The 16,152-nt window shown below is 43.5% G+C and overlaps 1 protein-coding gene across 1 annotated transcript in view; it reads right to left on the bottom strand.

The window, feature by feature from the left end:
* The window catches only part of LOC121650515 (titin-like), a 202,438-nt gene that overhangs the window by 98,149 nt on the left and 88,137 nt on the right, over positions 1 to 16,152 (bottom strand). The window contains 6 exon segments of the mRNA XM_042002069.1: positions 6,834 to 6,976; positions 7,284 to 7,410; positions 7,486 to 7,625; positions 7,709 to 7,975; positions 8,137 to 8,403; positions 8,514 to 8,780. Of these exon segments, the coding sequence (XP_041858003.1) occupies positions 6,834 to 6,976; positions 7,284 to 7,410; positions 7,486 to 7,625; positions 7,709 to 7,975; positions 8,137 to 8,403; positions 8,514 to 8,780 (1,211 nt within the window).

Raw genomic sequence — 16,152 nt, 5'->3', positions numbered from 1 at the left:
CGTCGCAGACCGAAACTAATCTTTGTGGAAATATGGTCATTTTTAACAGTCTAAACAAATGGAAAAGTTCAAATGATTTCTTTAAATCCCAGATACCTATTTATACAGACCTATATGTAATAATCTGGTAGGTTTTTGGGAGTTTTGTTTCATTTACCCAAATTAAGCAGAAACATAACCTTCCATCCACCGATCCCTTCAGATACCTGCAGGATTTCTCCAGCAACATGAACAAATGCAATCCATCAGACCGAGGCTGCACGCGATGCATCCAGCAGTCCTGTGTGTGGACGTGGACGCGAACGTAGCTGCTCCAGTCCAAACATTCAGGAAATATTTCACTTCCTGGCCGGAGCGAATTCCACTGAAACCAGATCCATCAATGTTAGCCTAGTGGTTACAGAGGTGGGCTTGGGTCTGGAGAACCTGGGTTCAGGTCCCGGGCCTGGCAACTACAGAGAAAGGCCCTAAACCCCTGACGGCTCCCCGGGCGCCGGAATCTGGTAGTTCCTGGCAGCCAGGATGGTTAAACAAAGAAAGAATTTCCCCACTGTGAGGCTAATAAAGGCTTAAATTAAATTAGGCAGAGCAGACCTTCTCCTTCTCTTAATATGTAACTGCCGTGCTCATATTAATATTCCTCCATGTGTTTGTTTCTGAACGAGCCTCTGGCTGTGCCTGCGTACCTACATTACCTTTTAATACCTCATGGACATCGCCATGGTGACGAGTTTCTGTTCATTAACGTGATGATGTGTAAGTTTACTTCTGTTGCAGGGTAGTAGCAGCTTTAAAGGGGGCCACACCCCGACCTCCTCTTCTCAACAAATTTGCTTGTTTGTCCACCTTGTAACCACCATTTTACTTTAAGCCACCTGCGATCGCTGGGACGAAGATTTCCCGAGGAACAGTGAGTGTATTGTGTGTGTGAGGCTGGGTCTGTGGTTCGTGGAGGGTGTTCTGTAAATGTGTAACTCCGACCTTGGCCAGTGAAGTTTGAATGGGGTTGCTCACTAAACTGACTTTGCTAAGGAAGGTTTCAGCAGTATGGCTGTATCCCGGCTGTAACCCGGCTGTATCCCTGCTGTAACCCGGCTGTAATCCGGCTGTATCCTGGCTGTAACCCGGCTGTATCCCGGCTGTATCCTGGCTGTAACCCGGCTGTATCCCGGCTGTAACCCGGCTGTAATCCGGCTGCATCCTGGCTGTAACCCGGCTGTAATCCGGCTGTATCCCGGCTGTAACCCGGCTGTAACCCGGCTGTATCGTGGCTGTAACCCGGCTGTATCGTGGCTGTATCGTGGCTGTAATCCGGCTGTAATCCGGCTGTAACCCGGCTGTATCCTGGCTGTAACCCGGCTGGAGAAATGAAAAAACAGGTTTGAAAAAACAGAAAAACATGAACAGTATCTCCTTTCTTGTCGACGTGTTGACAGTCGGATACATGTGGATTTTATCTGGAAACAGGAACCGTCCTGCAGATTTAACCGAGAGTTTCAGATAACAGCAGCTGTTTGTATCTCAGCTTATTTTTAACCACGGCAGAGCTGACAATGAAGATCTTCACAGCTTTGTTCCTTCAAACCTGCCCGTACAGATTTATGGTGTGAACATTAAAAGAACATCTGAAAGGCTTTTCCACCTGTTTGGACCTGTTAGGGACATCTAAGGGACATTTAGGGACATCTGGGGGACATTTAGAGAACATCTAGGAGACATTTAGGGACATCTAGGGGACATTTAGGTAACATCTAGGGGACATTTAGAGGTAATCTAGGGGACATTTAGAAGACATCTAGGGGACATTTAGAGGTCATCTAGGGGACATTTAGAGGTCATCTAGGGGGACATTTAGAGGACATCTAGAGGACATTTAGAGAACATCTAGGGGACATTTAGAGGTCATCTAGGGGACATTTAGAGGTCATCTAGGGGACATTTGGAGGACATCTGGGGACATTTACAGAACATCTAGGGGACATTTAGAGGACATCTAGGGGACATTTAGATAACATCTAGGGAACATTTAGAGGTCATCTAGGGGACATTTAGGGGACATTTAGAGGTCATCTAGGGGACATTTAGAGGTAATCTAGGGGGACATTTAGAGGTCATCTAGGGGACATTTAGAGGTAATCTAGGGGCACATTTAGAGGACATCTAGGGGACATTTAGGGGACATTTAGAGGTAATCTAGGGGGACATTTAGAGGACATCTAGGGGACATTTACAGAACATCTAGGGGACATTTAGAGGTCATCTAGGGGACATTTAGGTAACATCTAGGGGACATTTAGAGGATATCTAGGGGACATTTACAGAACATCTAGGGGACATTTAGAGGTCATCTAGGGGACATTTGGAGGACATCTAGGGGACATTTAGAGGACATCTAGGGGACATTTAGAGGTAATCTAGGGGCACATTTAGAGGACATCTAGGGGACATTTACAGCACATCTAAGGGACATTTAGAGGTCATCTAGGGGACATTTACAGAACATCTAAGGGACATTTAGAGGTCATCTAGGGGACATTTAGATAACATCTAGGGGACATTTAGAGGTAATCTAGGGGACATTTAGGGGAAATTTAGAGGTAATCTAGGGGCACATTTAGAGGACATCTAGGGGACATTTACAGCACATCTAAGGGACATTTAGAGGTCATCTAGGGGACATTTACAGAACATCTAAGGGACATTTAGAGGTCATCTAGGGGACATTTAGATAACATCTAGGGGACATTTAGAGGTCATCTAGGGGACATTTAGAGGTAATCTAGGGGACATTTAGGGGACATTTAAAGGTAATCTAGGGGGACATTTAGAGGACATCTAGGGGACATTTACAGAACATCTAGGGGACATTTAGGTAACATCTAGGGGACATTTGGAGGATATCTAGGGGACATTTACAGAACATCTAGGGGACATTTAGAGGTCATCTAGGGGACATTTAGGTAACATCTAGGGGACATTTGGAGGATATCTAGGGGACATTTACAGAACATCTAGGGGACATTTAGAGGTCATCTAGGGGACATTTGGAGGACATCTAGGGGACATTTAGAGGACATCTAGGGGACATTTACAGAACATCTAGGGACATTTACAGAACATCTAGGGGACATTTAGAGGTCACCTAAGGGACATTTAGGGATGTCTAGGGAGATATTTAGAGGACATCTAGGGGCCATTTAGAGGTCATCTAGGGGCCATTTAGAGAACATCTAGGGGACATTTAGAGGTAATCTAAGGGACATTTAGAGGACATCTAGCGGACACCTAGGGGACATTTAGGGAACATTTAGAGGTCATCTAGGGGACATTTAGAGGTCATCTAGGGGACATTTAGAGGTAATCTAGGGGGACATTTAGAGGTCATCTAGGGGACATTTAGAGGTAATCTAGGGGCACATTTAGAGGACATCTAGGGGACATTTAGGGGACATTTAGAGGTAATCTAGGGGGACATTTAGAGGACATCTAGGGGACATTTACAGAACATCTAGGGGACATTTAGAGGTCATCTAGGGGACATTTAGGTAACATCTAGGGGACATTTAGAGGTCATCTAGGGGACATTTAGGGGACATTTAGAGGTCATCTAGGGGACATTTAGAGGACATCTAGGGAACATTTAGAGGTCATCTAGGGGACATTTAGGGGACATCTAGGGAACATTTAGAGGTCATCTAGGGGACATTTAGGGGACATTTAGAGGTCATCTAGGGGACATTTAGAGGTAATCTAGGGGGACATTTAGAGGTCATCTAGGGGACATTTAGAGGTAATCTAGGGGCACATTTAGAGGACATCTAGGGGACATTTAGGGGACATTTAGAGGTAATCTAGGGGGACATTTAGAGGACATCTAGGGGACATTTACAGAACATCTAGGGGACATTTAGAGGTCATCTAGGGGACATTTAGGTAACATCTAGGGGACATTTAGAGGATATCTAGGGGACATTGACAGAACATCTAGGGGACATCTAGGGGACATTTAGAGGTCATCTAGGGGACATTTAGGTAACATCTAGGGGACATTTAGAGGTCATCTAGGGGACATTTAGGGGACATTTAGAGGTCATCTAGGGGACATTTAGAGGACATCTAGGGAACATTTAGAGGTCATCTAGGGGACATTTAGAGGACATCTAGGGAACATTTAGAGGTCATCTAGGGGACATTTAGGGGACATTTAGAGGTCATCTAGGGGACATTTAGAGGTAATCTAGGGGGACATTTAGAGGTCATCTAGGGGACATTTAGAGGTAATCTAGGGGCACATTTAGAGGACATCTAGGGGACATTTAGGGGACATTTAGAGGTAATCTAGGGGGACATTTAGAGGACATCTAGGGGACATTTACAGAACATCTAGGGGACATTTAGAGGTCATCTAGGGGACATTTGGAGGACATCTAGGGGACATTTAGAGGACATCTAGGGGACATTTAGAGGTAATCTAGGGGCACATGTAGAGGACATCTAGGGGACATTTACAGCACATCTAAGGGACATTTAGAGGTCATCTAGGGGACATTTACAGAACATCTAAGGGACATTTAGAGGTCATCTAGGGGACATTTAGATAACATCTAGGGGACATTTAGAGGTCATCTAGGGGACATTTAGGTAACATCTAGGGGACATTTGGAGGATATCTAGGGGACATTTACAGAACATCTAGGGGACATTTAGAGGTCATCTAGGGGACATTTGGAGGACATCTAGGGGACATTTAGAGGACATCTAGGGGACATTTACAGAACATCTAGGGACATTTACAGAACATCTAGGGGACATTTAGAGGTCACCTAAGGGACATTTAGGGATGTCTAGGGAGATATTTAGAGGACATCTAGGGGCCATTTAGAGGTCATCTAGGGGACATTTAGAGAACATCTAGGGGACATTTAGAGGTAATCTAAGGGACATTTAGAGGACATCTAGCGGACACCTAGGGGACATTTAGGGACGTCTAGGGAGATATTTAGAGATCATCTAGGGGACATTTAGAGGTCATCTAGGGGACATTTAGAGGACACCTAGGGACATTTAGAGGACATCTAGCGGGGCGGCGGGGGTCCTGGTGGGCAGTGGGGGGGATTAGGGCTCATGGGGGTGGAGTCTCCTTCTCGCTGTCTCCCCTCCCGCTGGGGTAAGGGTTGGGGGTAAAGAGGGTGTTTTTTTTTTTTTTGTTTGTTTTTTTTTTTTGGGAGGGGGGGGGGGGACCTGTGGACATGTTCTTGTCCCTGGGGTGCCTAGCCTTGGTGTTGGGTTGGCGTGGCCCGCGGTGATTTTGCCTGGGGCGGTCAGGCCCCGTCGGGTTCCTGGGTGGGGCTCTGCTGGGGGGAATGGGTGGCCCTTGGGCCTGTGGGGTGCCTGCCCTCCGTGCGGCCCGCACCGCAGCGCCCGGCGCCCACTGGGCCTGTTCGCCATCGCCCTGGGCTGCCCACCTCTGCTCTGGTCCGGGTGGGCCGTTGCTCTGTCTGCTTTGGCTGTCCCGGACTTGGTACTCTGTGGACCTGCTTGGCCTTTGGGGCCTCGGGCTCCCCCCGTCCCCCGCTGATGCTTCGGGGTGCGGCGTGATCGCGGCCCCCTTGCAGGTACACATTTCCTCCTTGTTGCATGGCCACACATGCATGTTAACACGTGCATGCTCACAAACGTGCTCGTCTCTCCATCCGCTTCTCACTAGATGTAGCTGATGTTTGTGTGTTGGTACGTTCATCTGCAGGTACGTTTGATGACTATTGTAATTTTTTATATCATCATCATCCTATTTTTCTTTTGGTATCATGTAGTACTGTGGTAGTTTATGTTGTTTTTTTTGTGATATGTTCTGGGCAGCATAGACAACTGTTATTTCCACATTTTAATCCTGTCCTTTTCTCCCTTTTTTTTTCTCTCTCTCTTCCTCTATTGCCCTGTCAGGTTTGGCACTGACATATAAGACTAAAGAAAATAGGATTACAATAAAAATAATAAAAATATTAAGGGCAGCCATGTATATAACGTGTCTCCCTTGGTAGAGCAAATCTGTCAAGCAAAATATGGCACACAGACCACCGTTCTGTATGTTGGGATGCTGGACAGGACAGGGTAAAAAAAAAAAAAAAAAAAAAAAAAAAGAGGACATCTAGCGGACATCTAGGGGACATTTAGGGGACATTAGGGACGTCTAGGACAACAGAGAATAAATTCTCATTGTGTGTTACTATGCCTGAGCAAATGACAATAAAATTGAGGAAAAATGTTTTATTTCCGTATCTGACAGAGGATAACACCACGCTAACACCACGCTAACATCACGCTAACACCACGCTAACATCACGCTAACATCACGCTAACACCACGCTAACACCACGCTAACATCACGCTAACACCACGCTAACACCACGCTAACATCACGCTAACACCACGCTAACACCACGCTAACACTACGCTAACATCACGCTAACATCACGCTAACATCACGCTAACCTCACGCTAACATCACGCTAACACCACACTAACATCACGCTAACACCACGCTGTCTAAACATTCATCTTTAACCTAAAACACACTTTCAGTCTGGTTTTGTGAACATTCGGGTCTAAATCATCATGTCCGTCAGTTTGCAGCCCTTATGGGGACCGAGGGAAATAAAAACGTCCATCGACACCATTTAAGGTTTCTGTTCTTTCTGCTTTTAAAATTAAATATCAGTTTGTTTTATGTTGTTTTTCTTTTCGCTCCAGACTTTGTTTTTGGAAACTAAATGAAGTGACTTGTCTCTAAAACCTCTGTCTGTACAGATGATGACGGTCTGGAGAACACTCACCCGGTCGCTGGCCTCCATCTTGCTCCCGCCCAGGAACCACTCCACGACGATGCCTTCGTACGACAGCTCGCACTCGAAGGTCGCCGTCTCTCCGGCTGTGACCGTCACGTCTTTCAGAGGACGCATCAGCGAGATGGAGCGAGCTGAAGGAGAAGAGGAAGAGCTCGTGTTGAAGTGCTTCAGCTTGTTGGACATCCTGCAGCTGCTCCTCCAATCAGAGGCCTCTCACTTCAGATAAGGATGAAAATAACCCCAACGCCTGATTGGCTGAGGACTGATGTGACACAGCTTCAGAGGTTATTTCACCTCATCTGAATAAACGATCAGAGACGTCTAAAAAACATAAAGCTGATGATGTAACTGCTCTGAACTCTGAACCAGTCCAGACCAGTTACAGAACCTAGAGGCCTGCAGAAAGAAGACTTGGACAGGAAGATGACAGGCTCTGACCTTTGACCCGGAGCTGAGCGTTGGACTTGGCGTTGGCAGCAGAGAAGTCGACGGGTCCGGCCATGTCCATGCGGACATTGTACAGGATCAGGACGTGTTTGGTTCCCTCCTCTTTGATCTCAACATCCTGCAGGAAGTCAGGCATTCGGTCAGTGTCTTTGTTAAATCAGCGTGCTGTGGGTTCGTTTTACGGCCCACTCACCGCAGACTGGTGCAGAGCTTCACCCTTCAGCTTCCAGTTTCCGTGGACGTCCTCCTCTGAAATCTCCGTCTCAAACTTGGCCGTCTCCATCTCTGTGACCTCCACGCTGTAGAGCGGACGGACCACCTTGATATCGCGCTCTGGAGGAAGCAAACATGTCAGAAATGCCGGCTTCTCACCATCTGGATCTTGGAAAGGTCAGCTGGACATCTGGAGATCTCACCTTCGATGTTGAGGTTGGCGGTGGTTTTGTCTGAGCCGCAGTCGCAGGTGTATGCGCCGATGTTGGCCTTCTCTGCCTTCCTGACAGTCAGGATGCGCTTCTTGCCATCGGAGCTGATGGCGATATTCTTGGATGGCGTGATCTCCTTCCCGTCCTTGAACCACTTGACTTCGGCGACGGCCTTGCTGAGCTCGCAGACCAGCTTCACCTCGTCCTTCTCCACCGCCGTGTAGTTCTGCAGCTTGGAGGTGAAGTACAGGTCGCCCTCTGTAGAAACACGGTAAGCATCAGAAAAATGAATCCAAAGCACTCTGACGGCTCCTTCTGCCCTAAACTCAATGCCATGTCTCAGCGTTACACGGCCAGGACTTTTCAGGACTGGTTCTGCTATAAAAGCACATGAGACTTTCTCTATGAATCATACTGACCGACGACCGTGAGCATGGCGGTCATGCTCTTGTCCATGGCCTCCACTTTGATCATGGACGTATCATCAATGGTGACCTCCTTAAAGGCCAGCGTGTGGATCTTCCCCTGATCCGACATGTGCACAACCTTGCTGGGATGCAGGCGGACGTCGTTTTTGTACCAGACCACCAATACCTTCTCATGAGACAGCTCCATGCTGAATTCTGCCGTTTCACGTTCCTTCACCGTCACGTCTTTGATGGGTTTGACAAACTCCAGGCGGATACCTGCAGGAGCAGCAACATCCCGTCAACACCAATATCTCGACCCAGCAGGAACACATCCGCCCAAAATCTTTGTAGATTCACAACTTCAAACCGACTCAGACATGTTTCACCTTGAATGATGAGTTTGCCGGATGTCCTCTTGTCCTCGGCCTCGAACATGTACTTGGCCTCGTCGTCGTAGGAGGCCGACCGGATCGCCAGAACATACATGTTTCCTTCCTGCTTCATCTCGTACTTGTCGTCGCTCTGCAGATCCTGGGAACCTTTCAGCCAGCGGAAGCTCTTCGGAGGCCGCGACACCTCCACCTCAAAGCGGGCCTCGTCCTTCTCGTACACCTGAACGTCGCTCAGTGGCGTGAGGAAGTTCAGCGGGAGTTCTGCAGGGAATCAGAACCAGAGGTTATTTTCAGAGAGAAGTTCGTGATTGGATGTTTCCAATGTTTTTAATGTACTCCTCATCTTCAGAATTAATCTGTTTTCTACTGTACACAAAACATTTCAAAATGATCCCAACCAAACCAAATCTGCTGAAAAACCGATAAACTAAAGTTATTCCTGACAACTCCTGACTTTTAAAGCTAATTTTCCGTCTTTAGGATGAGAGTTTCTGCTTCTGCCAATCAGAACATCGTGTGAGACCACCAAGAAATGGTGGGAAACATACGGTTCAGACGGCTTAGATTCGTACTTGAAAGAGAGAAACTGCTCCGTATCCGTTGGCAACTCCAGATCCACTCAAACTAAGATGAAATGTGGAGTTCCCCGAGGCTCCGTGTCGGCCCATCATCAGCATCGACACGCTCCCACCAGCTCCGAACATGGAAACCAAACAGCTGGTCGTGATTATGCTGATGACATTTGCGGCTATAAGTGTCTCACCAGGGGGACTCTGGCCCAGTCAAAGCTTCGGTTTGTGTCTCGGTCAAAGCAATACACAAATTATTGATGAGTCTCCAGCTTCAGCCAGCAATGTTGAACCCAACAGATTAATCCAGAAGTCTTGGGGTTATTTTCGACTCTGAGCTCATTTTGAACATTTTCTGCCAGCCTAAAAGTCTTAGTTTGATTCCAGGATTCCCCTGACGATATCCTGAAGGAACCCCACACTGAACCCCAGCTTTTAATCCCAGTATAAACCAGTCTGTAACAGCTTTTAATCCCAGTATAAACCAGTCTGTAACAGCTTTTAATCCCAGTATAAACCAGTCTGTAACAGCTTTTAATCCCAGTATAAACAAGTCTGTAGGAGCTTTTAATCCCAGTATAAACCAGTCTGTAGCAGCTTTTAATCCCAGTATAAACCAATCTGTAGCAGCTTTTAATCCCAGTATAAACCAGTCTGTAACAGCTTTTAATCCCAGTATAAACCAGTCTGTAACAGCTTTTAATCCCAGTATAAACCAGTCTGTAGCAGCTTTTAATCCAAGTATAAACCAGTCTGTAGCAGCTTTTAATCCCAGTATAAACCAGTCTGTAACGGCTTTTAATCCCAGTATAAACCAGTCTGTAACAGCTTTTAATCCCAGTATAAACCAGTCTGTAACAGCTTTTAATCCCAGTATAAACCAGTCTGTAACAGCTTTCAATCCCAGTATAAACCAGTCTGTAGCAGCTTTTAATCCCACTATACACAAGTCTGTAGCAGCTTTTAATCCCAGTATAAACCAGTCTGTAACAGCTTTTAATCCCAGTATAAACCAGTCTGTAACAGCTTTTAATCCCAGTATAAACCAGTCTGTAACAGCTTTTAATCCCAGTATAAACCAGTCTGGAACAGCTTTTAATCCCAGTATAAACCAGTCTGTAGCACCTTTTAATCCCAGTATAAACCAGTCTGTAACAGTTTTTAATCCCAGGATAAACCAGTCTGTAACAGCTTTTAATCCCAGTATAAACAAGTCTGTAGCAGCTTTTCATCCCAGTATAAACCAGTCTGTAACAGCTTTTAATCCCAGTATAAACCAGCCTGTAACAGCTTTTAATCCCAGTATAAACCAGTCTGTAGTAGCTTTTAATCACAGTGTAAACAAGTCTGTAGCAGCTTTTAATCCCAGTATAAACCAGTCTGTAGCAGCTTTTAATCCCAGTATAAACCAGTCTGTAACAGCTTTTAATCCCAGTATAAACCAGTCTGTAGCAGCTTTTAATCCCAGTATAAACCAGTCTGTAGCAGCTTTTAATCCCAGTATAAACCAGTCTGTAACAGCAGCTTTTAATCCCAGTATAAACCAGTCTGTAGCAGCTTTTAATCCCAGTATAAACCAGTCTGTAACAGCTTTTAATCCCAGTATAAACCAGCCTGTAGCAGCTTTTAATCCCAGTATAAACCAGTCTGTAACAGCTTTTAATCCCAGTATAAACCAGCCTGTAACAGCTTTTAATCCCAGTATAAACCAGTCTGTAGCAGCTTTTAATCCCAGTATAAACCAGTCTGTAGCAGCTTTTAATCCCAGTATAAACCAGTCTGTAACGGCTTTTAATCTCAGTATAAACCAGTCTGTAGCAGCTTTTAATCCCAGTATAAACCAGTCTGTAACAGCTTTTAATCCCAGTATAAACCAGTCTGTAGCAGCTTTTAATCCCAGTATAAACAAGTCTGTAGCAGCTTTTCATCCCAGTATAAACCAGTCTGTAACAGCTTTTAATCCCAGTATAAACCAGTCTGTAACAGCTTTTAATCCCAGTATAAACCAGTCTGTAGCAGCTTTTAATCCCAGTATAAACAAGTCTGTAGCAGCTTTTCATCCCAGTATAAACCAGTCTGTAGCAGCTTTTAATCCCAGTATAAACCAGTCTGTAACAGCTTATAATCACAGTGTAAACCAGTCTGTAACAGCTTTTAATTCCAGTATAAACCAGCCTGTAGCAGCTTTTAATCCCAGTATAAACCAGTCTGTAACAGCTTTTAATCCCAGTATAAACCAGTCTGTAGCAGCTTTTAATCCCAGTATAAACAAGTCTGTAGCAGCTTTTCATCCCAGTATAAACCAGTCTGTAACAGCTTTTAATCCCAGTATAAACCAGTCTGTAGCAGCTTTTAATCCCAGTATAAACCAGTCTGTAGCAGCTTTTCATCCCAGTATAAACCAGTCTGTAACAGCTTTTAATCCCAGTATAAACCAGTCTGTAGCAGCTTTTAATCCCAGTATAAACCAGTCTGTAGCAGCTTTTAATCCCAGTGTAAACCAGTCTGTAACAGCTTTTAATCACAGTATAAACCAGTCTGTAACAGCTTTTAATCCCAGTATAAACCAGCCTGTAGCAGCTTTTAATCACAGTATAAACCAGTCTGTAGCAGCTTTTAATCCCAGTATAAACCAGTCTGTAACAGCTTTTAATCCCAGTATAAACCAGTCTGTAGCAGCTTTTAATCCCAGTATAAACCAGTCTGTAGCAGCTTTTAATCCCACTATAAACAAGTCTGTAGCAGCTTTTAATCCCAGTATAAACAAGTCTGTAGCAGCTTTTCATCCCAGTATAAACCAGTCTGTAACAGCTTTTAATCCCAGTATAAACCAGTCTGTAACAGCTTTTAATCCCAGTATAAACCAGTCTGTAGCAGCTTTTAATCCCAGTATAAACAAGTCTGTAGCAGCTTTTCATCCCAGTATAAACCAGTCTGTAGCAGCTTTTAATCCCAGTATAAACCAGTCTGTAACAGCTTATAATCACAGTATAAACCAGTCTGTAACAGCTTATAATCACAGTGTAAACCAGTCTGTAACAGCTTTTAATTCCAGTATAAACCAGCCTGTAGCAGCTTTTAATCCCAGTATAAACCAGTCTGTAACAGCTTTTAATCCCAGTATAAACCAGTCTGTAGCAGCTTTTAATCCCAGTATAAACAAGTCTGTAGCAGCTTTTCATCCCAGTATAAACCAGTCTGTAACAGCTTTTAATCCCAGTATAAACCAGTCTGTAGCAGCTTTTAATCCCAGTATAAACCAGTCTGTAGCAGCTTTTCATCCCAGTATAAACCAGTCTGTAACAGCTTTTAATCCCAGTATAAACCAGTCTGTAGCAGCTTTTAATCCCAGTATAAACCAGTCTGTAGCAGCTTTTAATCCCAGTGTAAACCAGTCTGTAACAGCTTTTAATCACAGTATAAACCAGTCTGTAACAGCTTTTAATCCCAGTATAAACCAGTCTGTAGCAGCTTTTAATCACAGTATAAACCAGTCTGTAGCAGCTTTTAATCCCAGTATAAACCAGTCTGTAACAGCTTTTAATCCCAGTATAAACCAGTCTGTAGCAGCTTTTAATCCCAGTATAAACCAGTCTGTAGCAGCTTTTAATCCCAGCTATAAACAAGTCTGTAGCAGCTTTTAATCCCAGTATAAACAAGTCTGTAGCAGCTTTTCATCCCAGTATAAACCAGTCTGTAACAGCTTTTAATCCCAGTATAAACCAGTCTGTAACAGCTTTTAATCCCAGTATAAACCAGTCTGTAGCAGCTTTTAATCCCAGTATAAACAAGTCTGTAGCAGCTTTTCATCCCAGTATAAACCAGTCTGTAGCAGCTTTTAATCCCAGTATAAACCAGTCTGTAACAGCTTATAATCACAGTATAAACCAGTCTGTAACAGCTTTTAATTCCAGTATAAACCAGCCTGTAGCAGCTTTTAATCCCAGTATAAACCAGTCTGTAACAGCTTTTAATCCCAGTATAAACCAGTCTGTAGCAGCTTTTAATCCCAGTATAAACAAGTCTGTAGCAGCTTTTAATCCCAGTATAAACCAGTCTGTAACAGCTTTTAATCCCAGTATAAACCAGTCTGTAGCAGCTTTTAATCCCAGTATAAACAAGTCTGTAGCAGCTTTTCATCCCAGTATAAACCAGTCTGTAACAGCTTTTAATCCCAGTATAAACCAGTCTGTAGCAGCTTTTAATCCCAGTATAAACCAGTCTGTAGCAGCTTTTAATCCCAGTATAAACCAGTCTGTAACAGCTTTTAATCCCAGTATAAACCAGCCTGTAGCAACTTTTAATCCCAGTATAAACCAGTCTGTAACAGCTTTTAATCCCAGTATAAACCAGTCTGTAACAGCTTTTAATCCCAGTATAAACCAGTCTGTAACAGCTTTTAATCCCAGTATAAACCAGTCTGTAGCAGCTTTTCATCCCAGTATAAACCAGTCTGTAACAGCTTTTAATCCCAGTATAAACCAGTCTGTAGCAGCTTTTAATCCCAGTATAAACCAGTCTGTAGCAGCTTTTAATCCCAGTATAAACCAGTCTGTAACAGCTTTTAATCACAGTATAAACCAGTCTGTAACAGCTTTTAATCCCAGTATAAACCAGCCTGTAGCAGCTTTTAATCCCAGTATAAACCAGTCTGTAACAGCTTTTAATCCCAGTATAAACCAGTCTGTAACAGCTTTTAATCCCAGTATAAACCAGTCTGTAGCAGCTTTTAATCCCAGTATAAACCAGTCTGTAGCAGCTTTTAATCCCAGTATAAACAAGTCTGTAGCAGCTTTTAATCCCAGTATAAACCAGTCTGTAGCAGCTTTTAATCCCAGTATAAACCAGTCTGTAACAGCTTTTAATCACAGTATAAACCAGTCTGTAACAGCTTTAATCCCAGTATAAACCAGTCTGTAGCAGCTTTTAATCCCAGTATAAACCAGTCTGTAGCAGCTTTTAATCCCAGTATAAACCAGTCTGTAACAGCTTTTAATCCCAGTATAAACCAGTCTGTAGCAGCTTTTAATCCCAGTATAAACAAGTCTGTAGCAGCTTTTCATCCCAGTATAAACCAGTCTGTAAGCAGCTTTTAATCCCAGTATAAACCAGTCTGTAAGCAGCTTTTAATCCCAGTATAAACCAGTCTGTAGCAGCTTTTAATCCCAGTATAAACCAGTCTGTAACAGCTTTTAATCCCAGTATAAACCAGTCTGTAGCAGCTTTTAATCCCAGTATAAACCAGTCTGTAGCAGCTTTTAATCCCAGTATAAACCAGTCTGTAACAGCTTTTAATCCCAGTATAAACCAGTCTGTAGCAGCTTTTAATCCCAGTATAAACAAGTCTGTAGCAGCTTTTCATCCCAGTATAAACCAGTCTGTAACAGCTTTTAATCCCAGTATAAACCAGTCTGTAGCAGCTTTTAATCCCAGTATAAACCAGTCTGTAGCAGCTTTTAATCCCAGTATAAACCAGTCTGTAACAGCTTTTAATCACAGTATAAACCAGTCTGTAACAGCTTTTAATCCCAGTATAAACCAGCCAGTAGCAGCTTTTAATCCCAGTATAAACCAGTCTGTAACAGCTTTTAATCCCAGTATAAACCAGTCTGTAACAGCTTTTAATCCCAGTATAAACCAGTCTGTAGCAGCTTTTAATCCCAGTATAAACCAGCCTGTAACAGCTTTTAATCCCAGTATAAACCAGCCTGTAGCAGCTTTTAATCCCAGTATAAACCAGTCTGTAGCAGTTTTTAATCACAGTATAAACCAGTCTGTAGCAGCTTTTAATCCCAGTATAAACCAGTCTGTAGCAGCTTTTAATCCCAGTATAAACCAGTCTGTAGCAGCTTTTAATCCCAGTATAAACCAGTCTGTAGCAGCTTTTAATCCCAGTATAAACCAGTCTGTAACAGCTTTTAATCACAGTATAAACCAGTCTGTAGCAGCTTTTAATCCCAGTATAAACCAGCCTGTAGCAGCTTTTAATCCCAGTATAAACCAGTCTGTAACAGCTTTTAATCCCAGTATAAACCAGTCTGTAACAGCTTTTAATCCCAGTATAAACCAGTCTGTAGCAGCTTTTAATCCCAGTATAAACCAGTCTGTAGCAGCTTTTAATCCCAGTATAAACCAGTCTGTAGCAGCTTTTAATCCCAGTATAAACCAGTCTGTAACAGCTTTTAATCCCAGTATAAACCAGTCTGTAACAGCTTTTAATCCCAGTATAAACCAGTCTGTAACAGCTTTTAATCACAGTATAAACCAGTCTGTAGCAGCTTTTAATCCCAGTATAAACCAGTCTGTAACAGCTTTTAATCCCAGTATAAACCAGTCTGTAGCAGCTTTTAATCCCAGTATAAACCAGTCTGTAGCAGCTTTTAATCCCACTATAAACAAGTCTGTAGCAGCTTTAATCCCAGTATAAACAAGTCTGTAGCAGCTTTTCATCCCAGTATAAACCAGTCTGTAACAGCTTTTAATCCCAGTATAAACCAGTCTGTAACAGCTTTTAATCCCAGTGTAAACCAGTCTGTAACAGCTTTTAATCCCAGTATAAACCAGTCTGTAGCAGCTTTTAATCCCAGTATAAACCAGCCTGTAACAGCTTTTAATCCCAGTATAAACCAGCCTGTAGCAGCTTTTAATCCCAGTATAAACCAGTCTGTAGCAGTTTTTAATCACAGTATAAACCAGTCTGTAGCAGCTTTTAATCCCAGTATAAACCAGTCTGTAGCAGCTTTTCATCCCAGTATAAACCAGCCTGTAACAGCTTTTAATCCCAGTATAAACCAGTCTGTAGCAGCTTTTAATCCCAGTATAAACCAGTCTGTAGCAGCTTTTAATCCCAGTGTAAACCAGTCTGTAGCAGCTTTTAATCCCAGTATAAACCAGTCTGTAGCAGCTTTTCATCCCAGTATAAACCAGTCTGTAACAGCTTTTAATCACAGTATAAACAAGTCTGTAGCAGCTTTTAATCCCACTATAAACAAGTCTGTAGCAGCTTTTAATCCCAGTATAAACAAGTCTGTAACAGCTTTTAATCCCAGTATAAAGCAGGCTGT

This window comes from Melanotaenia boesemani, chromosome 12 (assembly GCF_017639745.1).
Source record: "Melanotaenia boesemani isolate fMelBoe1 chromosome 12, fMelBoe1.pri, whole genome shotgun sequence".
Classification (NCBI taxonomy): domain Eukaryota; kingdom Metazoa; phylum Chordata; class Actinopteri; order Atheriniformes; family Melanotaeniidae; genus Melanotaenia; species Melanotaenia boesemani.
Note: the sequence above shows the minus strand (reverse complement) of the source record. Positions and strands in the feature narration are given on the sequence as shown.